This window comes from Pavona decussata, unplaced genomic scaffold (genome assembly GCF_977016875.1).
Source record: "Pavona decussata unplaced genomic scaffold, jaPavDecu1.1 SCAFFOLD_56, whole genome shotgun sequence".
Taxonomy (NCBI): domain Eukaryota; kingdom Metazoa; phylum Cnidaria; class Anthozoa; order Scleractinia; family Agariciidae; genus Pavona; species Pavona decussata.
Window position 1 is genome coordinate 1,260,410 of NW_028145478.1, and position 13,081 is coordinate 1,273,490.

Below are 13,081 nucleotides of genomic sequence, written 5' to 3' on the forward strand. Positions count from 1 at the left end.
CTGTTGGCGAATTTGAGGATGTTAAGATTATAGACCGTTGTTCCTGGTGGTCACACAGATTGTTTTTGGAAGTGTGATATATTCCATCAACGAACCGAATTCAATCAACAATCACATACACTTTCCAGACATCTTGGCCAATCCCTAGGGGTTCTCACCTTCTTTAAAATACCTCATGTACATCTTGGATGCTGTTTTAATTTTGCTGAAGAAGGTTATAGTATTTTAACCAAAATGTCCCATTTTTTACGATTCTAGTCAGTGACAACACATTTTTTTAGCTTTTGATATGATTGCTGCAACGTTTACATGTAATTAATTTTTGTAGTAAAATGTAATAAAAATTAGTACATACATGTACTTACATGTATTAAAGATTACTGATAGAAATACTATTAATCCAAATAATGAACTCTCCTCTCTCAGGCTTTCTTTTCGTAACTGTTTAAGGTGGCTCCATAGGGTTTTCACTTATAACATGTAGCATGCAAATGTTACACATAAAGCCAGTTTTCTCTTGTGTTCTTTCTACCGATTCATTAAAATCGCCCAAAATGTAATAATCAAGAACAAAACTGTCCCTCAAATCGTCCCTGGTAAGATAATGCCTTTGAGTCTTGAGTTAAAACTACTCAAAGACAGGTGTTTGTGTGTGCGTATTAGGCTTTGATTTTACATGTAGCTTTTTTAATTTATTTTGGTGAAATCTTCTGAAATTTTCACAGTGGACAGAACCTCACCAGGAGATGCTTTTCAGAAAAAGGTAGGGGTTACAAAAGCAGATTCTTTACTTTTGCAAATTTGTGGTTTTTGCCAGTTGACTACATAAAACTTGTCTTATAAATAGGACATTTTCACTATGGCATCATTTTACTACAACTACCAGAATCCTTCTGGTTTTTGTTTTCTCATGCTAATTAGAGTTATTGTTCTTTGCTGTCCACTGGGATTACAAAATTTGAATTTGAAAAGGTAAACGAAATGAATTTTGGTAGTTGTAGTAAAATGACGCCATCATGAAAATGGCCTATTGTTGTCAAAATTGAACCCTACCTAGAGCAAAATTATTTGATGCCTCTGTGTCAGTTTTTTAAGAAAATTGCGAGAAAATCCAGATGAAAGTTTACACTTTCATGGACAATAATTACATCTTAGAATGGGAATTCACCAAGATAGCTATTTGGGCATGCATGAACTTTACACTAAGGGACTTGTTTACAAACTAACTGGATTAAATTTACAACCTAGGTTATCTTTGAAGACATGAACAGCAATGTTTTGGTTTATAAAGCTCTTACAGAGAATGTTTTCTTTGAAATGCTTATTCTGTTTCTACTCCAGGGCTGTAATTTCATATTCATTAAATGGATAGAAGTGGCATACTACTACAGGGAGTAACCTACCTGCAGTGAGTGGATGGCTGCTTGTCCGGGAGAAGTAGTAATATGCCTACTTGTTTCATGCTACAAAAACTGGGTTATTAACTCCACTCACATGGGCCACCTATAGGCCACTCATGTGAGACTATAATGACCTTACATGTGACTTCTCTACACGAGGCAAACAACAACTTGCTGAGCAAATTATATGGAAGCACTTTTTGAGCCATAAAATTGGACCAGGTACTGTTGTACTTACTTTTTACTAAGTTCAGTTGCAACTTTATCTCTGTCAAATCCTTCCAAGTTAAACAATCTCTGTGCCATGGCACTTGGACTCTCATAATGTGCATCGGTGGACTGTCTCCCAGAAAAGTCAGGAGGCAATCCTTCAAAGGGTTTCTTTAAAACATGTTCAGATTTAACATTGCCATTTAAAACAGCGTTAGTTCCACTTGAAGGTTCTTTACCCTTGGGCAAATGGTTTTCACTACCTGTATCTCCCTGCATCTGTGCAGGTTCATAATTTAAATTTCCATTGACTTTAGTTGGTGATGATGATGCTGTTCGTTGAGATGGTAACCCAAATGGAGAAGATTCCAGTGTTCGATGTGTGGAATAAGGTGTCCCTGGGAAACTTGTTCCCCCAGAAGAATAATTCCTCACATGTCCACACTTCCTACATGTGTATTTATAATTTGATGTTGATTCCATTGACAATGATGCATTGCAATCTACATCTTTTGAAAAAGCCAATGGTTGTCCACAGTTTACACAACCCTTTGGTACAGGCTCCTGACTAGTCTTATTTTTATCATCAGGAATACTCTTTCCTTTGTAACTGTCAGGTCTTGTAAGTTTATCAGTCCTGCTTGAAGGAGAGTTGTTGTATATTGGAAATTCAGTTATCACCCGTTCCACTATATCACCTTTTTTTCTAGTGAAAATGCCATCAACACCTTCTTCTAGTCCAATGAGGCTCATCCGTCCCACAGACCTAATGTCCTCAGAGCTTGTACTGTTTCCCTTGTGCATGTTTTTATCTTCGTTCTTTCTTATACCCTTTCTGGGTAGTCGATCAGTCTGAGCTCGGATTCTTTGGTGATTTGGTGCCGAGGCAGATCTTTTAAGTCTTGCTTGACAAATTGCTAGTTTAGGATCGGCCACTACAAACTTTCTGAGGTGTGGTCGAGCACGCTCCCTTGTTCCAGGGTCTGTTGAAATGTTTTAAAGAAAGCAAAAGGTAGTAAAGGTGACAATAAAATAATTATTAAAAGTTTGACCTCTTTGTCAATTTCAACATTAGTGGATAAAATCTTACTATTCTGACTGGTTGAATACTATTACATATCCCTGCACCTCAGTTGTAAAATTATGTGTGGGGAATTTAGAAAAATTAATTTCAAGGGCTAAGTCACCCAATTCTGGGGAATTTTAACACATTCAAACTGGTCATAGAATTGAATGAAACCTCAAAATAACCACTTAAAGCTTTAGAAAAAATAAACAAAACAAAGGAAAAACAAGGAAGCTCAAAGGATGCACGAACAAAGACAAGATTAAAACAGATTGCATTTACTAGCCAACTGTTTTCAAGTTTATCTCAATCTGCCTGAAAGTGTGATCTTAATGTCCAGAAATCGTCTATACAGTACCGCTCAAAAGTAAGTTACCACCCTCTCTCGCGTTAAATAAATGTGGCTGTGATTTCATCAATAAATGGATTTTGCATCACCATTTTCAAGTTAAGAACTAGCCTTGTAATTAACGAAAAATACACAGGATCACCTAAAAATACTGTGACCTAGCGGCCCCCTTAAAAATCGAGAACTTGAGAACCCACTCCCTCAATACTCAAATCCTGTTGTAAAAATAAGATAACTTTTCATAATATTACTAAACATGTTAGAAAAACACTATCATTCTTAAGATCCTGGTTTGTTTTATCAATGGTAATTGATTTATTGATGATTACTGTGTTCTCCTATGTATAAGTCAATCCTTTTTTAGCCTACAATTGGGATTCTCCCTGAATGAAGTGTACAAATTTGAATTGAAAAATTCTTAGTATTCAGTTGTAAAAATGTTGTACCGAGAGAAAAATTCAATTGATCAATTAGAACTACTTAACAAGAGTTACATTAAAAATATTAACAAATAAACTCAGTCTGCAAATAATCTCAATATTTTCAACATTCTGGTTAACTATGATCGTTTTCTTTAATTCATAATTATTATTTAAATATATTACTTCAATCAGATTTTACCATTTTTAGGGATGCTTGTCCCTGTAAATCTATCATAATTTTTGTATTCCATATTGAGACAATTTTAACCGAGAACAGTTCTTTTTAGTCAAACTCAGTTTCTCCTTTGGGTTACTCATCCACTACATCTGAATGATATTAAACTCAGCATTTTACACTCAACCTGATTATCTAAGATTTTCTGCTGCTTATAATTATGTCTTAAAATAGATGTAATATTACCTTGAATATATTTATAAGGTAACAAAACAGCATGCAAAGTCATCTCCACATTATAAATAAACCAAAGCATAAAAATACAATCTTGAAGGCAATTTGATACAAGAAAACAACAAAATTATAAAGCAAGATGCTTAAAATGTCCCTAAAATAATCATATGCAAGATGTCTACTTGTCTAAGTGATCATGCATAGCTGTGATAATCCAGGCTCCTATAAACAGAGATAATATCCTTGACAAGCCTAATATATTTATGAACAAAATGTATACTTTAACCAAGGTTACGCACTGCCCAGTCTAGCATCGATAACAGTTAGGATTTGAGGAAACATACTGTACATGTAATTCCTAAAATTAAAACTCTGCTAAAATTCCTGATAGACAAAGCAATAAATTGCTCATGATATTGGCATCTGATGAAACATTATATGGGGTCTGAAATATCTGAAAGATGAAATGTTTTCATTTTCATACCAAGTTCTCAGTAATGATCAAAACTCAAGGTGTGGAAAGAAATTGTTACTCTAAATGAATAGTTGTAGCAGCTTTGTCTTAAAACTGTTTACCCAAGAAAGATTCTTTCACCATGAAGATACAAGTTGAACGCTAGTCATATTTTGAGCAAGAGTAAAAATCTATAGCCAAGTGTTGCAATTTATTTCCAATCCGCGATTAAAAATATTAGTAACTTCAAGTAATACAGCACCTTGTTAAGGCAAGGGAAAACTGAAAGATATCATCGTAACCTGAACACACAAAATATTTTTTCTCACAACAAATTCATGTAAATTAAGTTGAACATCTCTGGTGTTCTTGGCAACAGGTACTGAATACATCACAATTGGCTCCTTAGAAGTAAATATCGGTAAAATATACAAGTATAAGCGTGAACAAAGGGATTGAAACACAAAATTTAGATAGCAAGCGGTGATAGAAAAGCAGCTTGTACCATTATAACTAATCACAGTAACAGCTTGACTTTGGACAGAAACTTGGCAACACAACATGACATCTTACCAAATGAAGTCTACCAGTAAACGCTCTCACACGTAGACTTCAGTCTTACTTGCTACATCAGTCTATTGTTTGAAGAATGTAACTTCAAAATAGCTCCAACATCTTCACAAGCACAAAACAGTGATTTGGAATCCATTAAAAACAACCACCATATGCATGGTAAGCCAACCATGTAAGAAATAATCGCCAACTTCAACATTTAGACTTCAGCTCATGGCTGTGGATCACAGCTGGACACAATCCAACACATAAAATTCGACATTTTGTGCTTGATATTGGTTCTAAACTGGTAACATTAACTTGTGTAACCTTTTCTTCCCAATTTAACAAATCATAAGTCAGGTTACAAAATTAACATATTTTTTACTTTAGAGACCTAAAGCAAGTGACTGCCAAATATGTGAATTCAAAATGAAAGCTCCAGCATGTTCCTGTTTATTCTTACACATTTTTCAAATTGAACTTCTGTAAGATTTTGTCAAGTTTATACCTTTAAATTATGCAAAACTAAGGACTTAATACAAGGACAATTCACCAGCTACATAACAAAGCACATCTGAACACAATACAATGTTAAATTTTACAGAAAGACAGATTACTCAAAATGAAATTTAATTGTCAGAGAGCAAAAATTATTCATAGACAAGATAAAAATCTGAACATTAAACATGCTACATTCAGACATAACACTTCAAGTTCTAGCAAAGAAAATAGGACTTCTTCTACAAAGAAATCAGTAATTAAAACTTATGAAATTCAACTAGATTCATGCTACATTATGGCAGATAAACTACCAACCTTCTCATAATTGCTGGAGCTAACTCCACGCATACACAACCACTCAAGTGTGCAATACAATCACAGGATTCAAGTTTCACTTCCTAAAGGTCATGACATTGAGCTTATACGTTAAAACAGGACATTCTTCTAGAAAACACCTTCAGCTAGCATTCCTTTAGCACTTTAGCATGGTTTCCATAAATTAAACAATATTAGTCTATCATCCACAAAGGTTTTGACTCCTAATAAAGACAAAGCTATGACATCACATTTATGATGATGTCAAGATGCCTTTGTTCTGGAGATTTATTATTTAATTGTATCTTTTATTGAATAGAATATACTTCCTTTCAAAAAAGAGGATATTTAAGGAAAATGCAATACATTCAATTTCCTGTTATTTATAACTATTACATCTTCCTGTTTTGTGAAAAGAAGGTAACACTATATGAAATTAATATTAAGTTATTGTTATCTATTACCCCCAATTTTCGTACAAAACATGTATTAACACTGAAATGCAGTCAAAGCAAGAACTGCAATGAAAGAGCTATTAACTCGCACAATTTCATCTTTGGTGATTATTTCTTTTGCTCTCCCATCTTAAATGTTTAATCAAGCAGTGACACTGTAAGGAGAATTTAGATGTTGGTCACCACTGGGGCTTTAAGGGTTAATAGACTACTTTTTTTGTGACACCTCAATACACTATACAGGTGTACTTACAGTGTATTGAGGAATAAGACTAAAACTGAGAGAAGAAAGACCAAAAAATTAATAATTTGTGAATCATTTGGCACAAAGATGGTACAAAGAAAAAAACATGTCACTAAAATAAAGTAATCTTTTATATTTTGTTTTTTTAAGGGACTATGTCACCCCAGGTGCATGCGCAGATTGATGAAAAGCCTTTTGAAATCATTGGCCCAACTTTTTCAAATACCATCACAGAGTTCAGGAAGCTGTTTTCATCTGTTTCAATCACATTCATCTTTGGATGTTTGCTGAATTTTTTATACTTACAAATGATTTTTAGTAATTACAGAAGCTGTTTGCTGTGAAATTAATTTCTTGAAAGCAAAAATCCTGTGACTAGTTGTATGCAAATTGGCCTCAACCACACTTCACTGTGCATATGCCCCAGCTGTCATAGTCCCTTTAAAAAGTCAACTGCAATTTCCACTTTAGTAAGCCTTGTAACAAAAACAGATCTACCACAATAAACTGGTAATCATCACCACTATCATCCTCATACATTGTATGACCAGTACATTAACGAGAGTCCAATAGATCAATAATGATACCATACATTCTATTTGTCTATCATTTGCAACAATGAAAAATAAGTTGAGGTTCATCTTTTGACAACATAGCTACCCATCTTTAGATTGCAAGGCCTATTTGAAGTGAGAAACAAGATTTTGCCACATTTTACAAAATTAACATTATTGTAAGTAAACAAACACGTTGAATAGCTTTGGCACATTTGATGGGATTTACAGTGTCATTCTTTTTTGCGAAGCCATCCAGAGTCTAGTATATTGCTTTTGAAAGGCTACATCTACAATGTACTAATGTCTCAGGCTTACAGAAATCAGCTACACTGTACATTGTATGTTCTGATGGACATTTTGAGGTTTCCCTACCAACATTTTTTAACGGGGTAAATTTGAGCAAAGGGAAAGTAAAATTAGTTTAAGTTAGTGTGGAATTTGAACCAAGTTTCAGTTAGCTGATAGTAAATGACTGAAAAAATGGGGTCAAATACAGGGGAAATCAGATTTTGTTCAATATTAGTGGGGTTCTGATAAATGTAGTACCAGAAGAAATACATACATGTATGATGAAATTCACAGTAACAAGAAATGGTAACTGTATTTATTGATTTTTACATGTTTGTACATGTCAATGTATTGGGGTTTAAAATTTCAAGGAAACAATTAAAATGCTGTAAATCTTACCATCCCTCAGTCGGATTCTTAAGTTATCTTGTGTGTTGCGGATACTTTCTACAACTAAGAGGAAAACAGTACTGTTTGTAAGGATATGTAATTAACATGACAATGAAAAATCTTAAGTTAATCACATTATTTTAATGATATCATAATGTTAAGCTCTGAGTTGTGAAGCATTGTACTCAGTATCAAACCCTAAAAATGTTCCTGCATTGATCTTGCTATCCAACAAATTTTGGATTTTTCCGCTATTGTAGAGAATAGTGCGCTACCTCGCAGCAATAAATTCATAAATATATGGGCTATGCTGCTCTTGGCTGTCAAGTTAGTGTTTTACATGTAAACTGTTTTTATTGCCAAGCCCAACCAATTTTAAAATGCAACAATTTTTCCATCCATTAATACATGTAAGCCCCCCAACCCCTTCAAACCCCCTGGAGCCAAACCCCTCCCAACATCAATGAATACAGTGTACACATGTTAGCCTGCACTGAATTCAGATTTTTATGGTATAAATAAAATGTAAGTAACATTGATTTGATCTGAAATTTCCAGGTTCTAAAACCTGATAGTGGTAACTTACATGTATGAGAGATGCATAGGGAGGATGGCTTGACTGCTCTCAGTCAACCCCAGACAGCAGCTTACCTTGATTTGTGGTGAAATGTGTAATAGGTTGACCATTAACCTCCAAAATTACATCTCCAGCAAATACCTAGAGGTAATTTAAAGTAGCAGTCAGTACCACCAATTTGTTTGAAAATAATAAGCAGCAAGTAAATACAGGTGCCATCACATTACCAACTACTCCTGTTTCAGCTGGGTTTTCATTAATTTTTGTGGTAGGAGCATCTTCATAGTGAATACAAGCACCACTCACTAACTTGTCTTGTTTAGACTGGCTTTAAATCTCTCCAAAGGTAGGTACATGTACCATGTTCAGAGTAAATGGGTGCCACTACCTGGGTACCAACTTCTGATAAAACTTTAAGGTTGCATTTGATAGCTGTTAGAGTTCTCTTTTTAAGTAAATTTGAGAAGACGTTTCTGCAGACTTTCTCTGACACATGAAAATTTAAGAGCCATTTTTGTACTCCAATGACTCCCAAAACCTCTTACGAGGGATTTCTTGCAATCATTGTATGTATTCCTATTACAGAATAGGGTCAATCGAACACACCCTTATTGTTTACGGTACAGTACTAGTGTACTGTACAGTCACATACACTGTGCGTGAAAGCTTTACCAAAAGTGATCCAAGACCTTCTATGGCATATAATGAAATCCATTTTTGGTTTTCAAAAATTACTCTAGTCTTTCAAAGATTTCCAAAGATCATACTATAATCTCTTGAAGATGACCTTAAGATTCCCATAGAAGATCCAAAGCCTTCCCAAGCTTTCAGAACATGGCCCTAAGGGTTTCTGAATGTGACTGAATTTTTTCCACTGACAATTACTAATGAGTATCCAGAGTCTGAGTTATTCTATTCAGGTTCAATTGCGTTCACTTTTAAGGGGCTTTTGTGATAAGTCCTCTACTTTATGAATATACTTTAATTAATATATAACAAACAAACTTATAATTATTCAATCATTTTTAACCCATGAATGTTTGAACCAAATGCAACAACTTATAGGCATAAGGAGTCAACTAGCCCACTTGATACTTATACCCAGATCTTTTCACTCCACAGGAGAGGACATCTGGTGCCACAATGCATGACTGTGTATACTCAACTTTTCATGTGGTTAAATGTAATTTAGGCAAAGTGAGGCTCGAGCCAATGCAGTCAGCTGTCTGGTTTGTGGCAGCACGTGATCTTTGGGGTGGTCCATAGGTCTTCGCCCGGTAGGTTCGTGTTGCGCAATATATTTAGCTTGCAAATTAGCTGATCGTCGCTGATCATTTGCAGTGCATTGAATCATTGCAGATTCTTGCCCTACCACACCCACCCTCAGTTTGGCTATGGGATTCCAGTAACTATTGGGTTAGGTAAGTATTGTTTGTTCCACTGAATTTTTCAGTGTATGGTGCCAGGTGGGGCTGCTTGCCGGGGTGGTCCCCGATCGCAGGGTTGCCATGGATACCTCTTGACATGCCTCAATCATGTGAGGCCCCCAAATGACTTTCCAGACACCAGTTTCTCAAGCTCATCTATTGGCGATGAGTTTAACAGCAAAAGACATTGCTCAGGAATTTTCAAGATCACTTTGTCGCTATCAATGCTGTTAATATTTCAGTAACCATAATTCAAAGTGAGTGCTGGAGACTATCTTCATTTTGCCATTTTTCTCCTGACATGAAGAATTATGTACATCGCAGGATATCTGTTGTGCACCATAACCATATTTGGACAGTGTTACAATGTGCTGATAATACTTGTTATAAATACAGTGTAGTTGCTGAATTTGACTCAAAATAAGACAATAGGATGCTTTGCAAGTTCTACATTTACTGATGAAATTTTTATAACTCTAAGCTATAAATGCAACAGCAGTTGTAAAATGATGCGAAAGTAGACAGCTGGAGGACTGGCTTACTCGCTGGCAGTTTTGGCCATTTTTTTACTGGCCATTAATGACAGCCCTGCCATACACAATAGATTGTAAAGCAAAAACTTTCACAAAACTTGATGCAAGAATTAAACCACACTACTATCACAGAAGTACAGACGTGTCAAGATATATATTTTTTTAAAGCTTGTGCCAACACACATGTACAGTACATGTAAAGCAAAGGTTTGAAAAGTGGCACAAAACTGGTGACAGTACTTGTGTCAGGCCATTTTCATTAACCAACCAAATATTGGAGAACATGATTGATTTTACCAGATGTTTTCTCTGATGCCACTTGGCTGTAAACTCGGCATGTGCACAGTGTGTGTCTCCATTCATAACGTGTCTTTTACTATTGATTCCACTGGCCAGTGAATGAAGTCTAAAGTTGAGCAAAGGCTCACTGAGCATCATGGTTGGAAATCAAGACTGCCATCAAATTAAACTTGTGTTTGCTTTCAATGTTTGCTGACATCCTTTTCATTCACAGATATTTGGATAAGTTACTGTATTTCAAATTCTCAAATAAAACAGTAGAATGTAGCTCCTTGTACATGTAATAATCTTAAAGCATGCTTGGCTCACAACTGAAACATTTTCTTTTCATTGGATGAACTCAGATCGGTAGGACTACATCAAGATTTCCATGTTGATAAAATAAGGAACTAAAATATTTCTCCAAATACACCATACTTTTTTTCTGCACAGAATCAATAATTTATTATTACACAAACCACCTTTTAAAAAATTACTTTTAGCAAGCTGTGTTGCACAAATGCAATAGTAACAGCCGAGGAAACTTTCAAAGCAAAGGGGAACTATACAAATAAAACAAGCTTTTATTGTTTTAGTGCAGAATTCAGAACAATGGAATACTCTGCATATATTATTCACCAGGCACTGACACAAATATTTGTGGTTTCTTGAATGTGTAAAGAGAAAATATTTACAGCTTATTAGACACGGTTCATTACAAAAGTTTTCTAGATTTTATCTGTTAGGTAAAACGAAAAACCTATCAATTGTACACGTGCATGTATGATAGCATTTATCTACACATGTACATGTACCTGTAGTAGTGTTTGTCTTGTAGATTAGCCATTGTTTGCATTTTCTATAGCTATCAGGGGTAATAATAATTTTCTGTCAAATAAATTTTGAAAGAAAAATGATACATTTCATTTACATAATTATTTTGATGATAAGGCTTCTAAAAACACAATTTGGCCTATTGTTCTCACAGAATTATAACAAAGAAACTGATGGTTACAAACGATACCACAGGTAAAAATGCAAAGAAATGTACACTGTGATGTAATTCAAATCACATGAAAAAATTCCCAGTACACATTTATATCACTACAAATAAAAACAACTTATTTTTTGTTTGCAAACCAGACAGGGTGGCTGCAACGTTTAGTCGCACGGCATGAAAAAATTGCCTGAGGCAGTATATCCAAGACAATATATAGCTTATTAGAAGACACGAAACACACAAATGAAAATAATTACAACTGATTTAAAATAACGATCTTCTTACATTTGCATGTAACTTCACAAACAGACAGCTAAAAAAGATAGCCATTCGTAAAAGTTTTACATAAGCTTGCACAAACTAAAGCTGAGCTGACATTAAGGGTTGTCAACATAGAAATATTACATATCTTTTTTTTTCACAGCATGTGATTCAAAGCAACCGCCAAGGTGAATGTGTTTTAAAACTACACTCCACTGATAGCTCATGCTTAAATTGTGTTTTAAAAACTCTTTCCATTATATTCGATTTATACAGTTTTAAAACCGCAGCCTAGACCACCAAATATATCAATTTCAATCTCAGCAAAAAAAGTTCCTCATGCACTCCCGAATGTATGTGTAAGTTAAAACTTGGGCTTATATCAGCAAAATGTTAGAGATGAACCGATTTGTCAGTCTGTCTCTCGACATGAATATAATGTTATTAACTTATGGTAAGCTTCATAAGAATTAGGTCCACTAAACACCAATTTTGAAGTTAACGTCGGTAAAAATAAAATAAAATTATCGGGATACTATCAACCCAGACATTTGCCGCGAGACTTGATAAAATGAGCCGAGAAAAATTCAAAAGCCGGCACACGTTATTTTCACAACGACACGAATTATTTGCCACGTTGAAGTTTACGTTCTTCGGTACTCGGAAATCATAAGCTTACAAAATTGTATTGCAAAAATTCAAGGCATTCAAGCTAGGGGAAGATAGGTGCTCGAATAAGCCAAGATTTGGAGCTAATGTCCTGTCTCATCTTATGCCATGAACACGGTTACGAACCAAAATGAACACGCTCACCTTTCCACTCAGTTGTGCGGAACCATTCTGAACCAAAGCACAAACCATAGGAGGAAGATGCGTGTCAACTCCGCCAATGACACTAAAACCAAAACCACCAAGAGGATGCCTTTCAAGTTCTACATATCTGTCATAAGCCATTACTATTCCAACGCTACATATGGCGAATTCATTTCTTCACAGTGCCAGATTCAAGGATCACTCGGTGTTGAGTCGGCACTTCGGAGGGTCGCCGAATGATGACGAAGATATACGAATGCTAACGAGTGATTCCGCAAAAAGGATCTCAAAACTTAGCTTATCTTTTTCGTCACCACTTGAAAATTGATTTGTGTGGCGCTTGTTGCCCCGCTTGTTGTTGTTTCGAAATACTTCCTCCCACAATCGCGAGGAATTTAAAGTTTCCGGAAGTGCGTCACGATACTGAGAGGCATTGTGCAAAGATTATTTGCGTAAAATTACAATTCTTGTTCCAAAATGTTAAGATTAAAATACAATTAATGTTCCTTCACAATTTTTTTTCGAGGAAAACAACGCGTTAACGGATTAACGGCCAAGTCTCAACAAACCGGAAAA

At 35.2% G+C, this 13,081-nt stretch overlaps 1 protein-coding gene and 1 long non-coding RNA gene across 5 annotated transcripts in view; one reads left to right on the plus strand and one right to left on the minus strand.

The window, feature by feature from the left end:
- LOC146480072 (PH and SEC7 domain-containing protein 1-like) overlaps positions 1-12,854 on the minus strand; it is a 30,287-nt gene extending 17,433 nt beyond the window's left edge. The window contains exons 1-4 of one of the 3 annotated variants that reach the window (XM_085110151.1): positions 12,506-12,854; positions 8,267-8,333; positions 7,625-7,678; positions 1,639-2,593 (exon numbers count right to left, since the gene is read on the minus strand). In XM_085110151.1, the coding sequence (XP_084966277.1) occupies positions 1,639-2,593; positions 7,625-7,678; positions 8,267-8,333; positions 12,506-12,646 (1,217 nt within the window). In that variant the 5' untranslated portion in view covers positions 12,647-12,854. Of the gene's footprint in view, positions 1-1,638; positions 2,594-5,681; positions 5,841-7,624; positions 7,679-8,266; positions 8,334-12,505 lie in introns of those variants that run through there. The other 2 variants (XM_085110150.1, XM_085110152.1) reach the window with 2 other exon arrangements.
- LOC146480073 (uncharacterized) lies at positions 9-12,499 on the plus strand. 2 transcript variants are annotated; one of them, XR_014864803.1, is made up of 3 exons: positions 9-1,622; positions 8,465-8,538; positions 9,315-12,499. It is a non-coding gene; the product is annotated as an uncharacterized LOC146480073 (long non-coding RNA). The 2 variants fall into 2 exon arrangements; XR_014864804.1 differs by lacking the exon at positions 9-1,622 and adding an exon at positions 4,909-5,042.
- Positions 12,855-13,081: the final 227 nt, after the last annotated feature.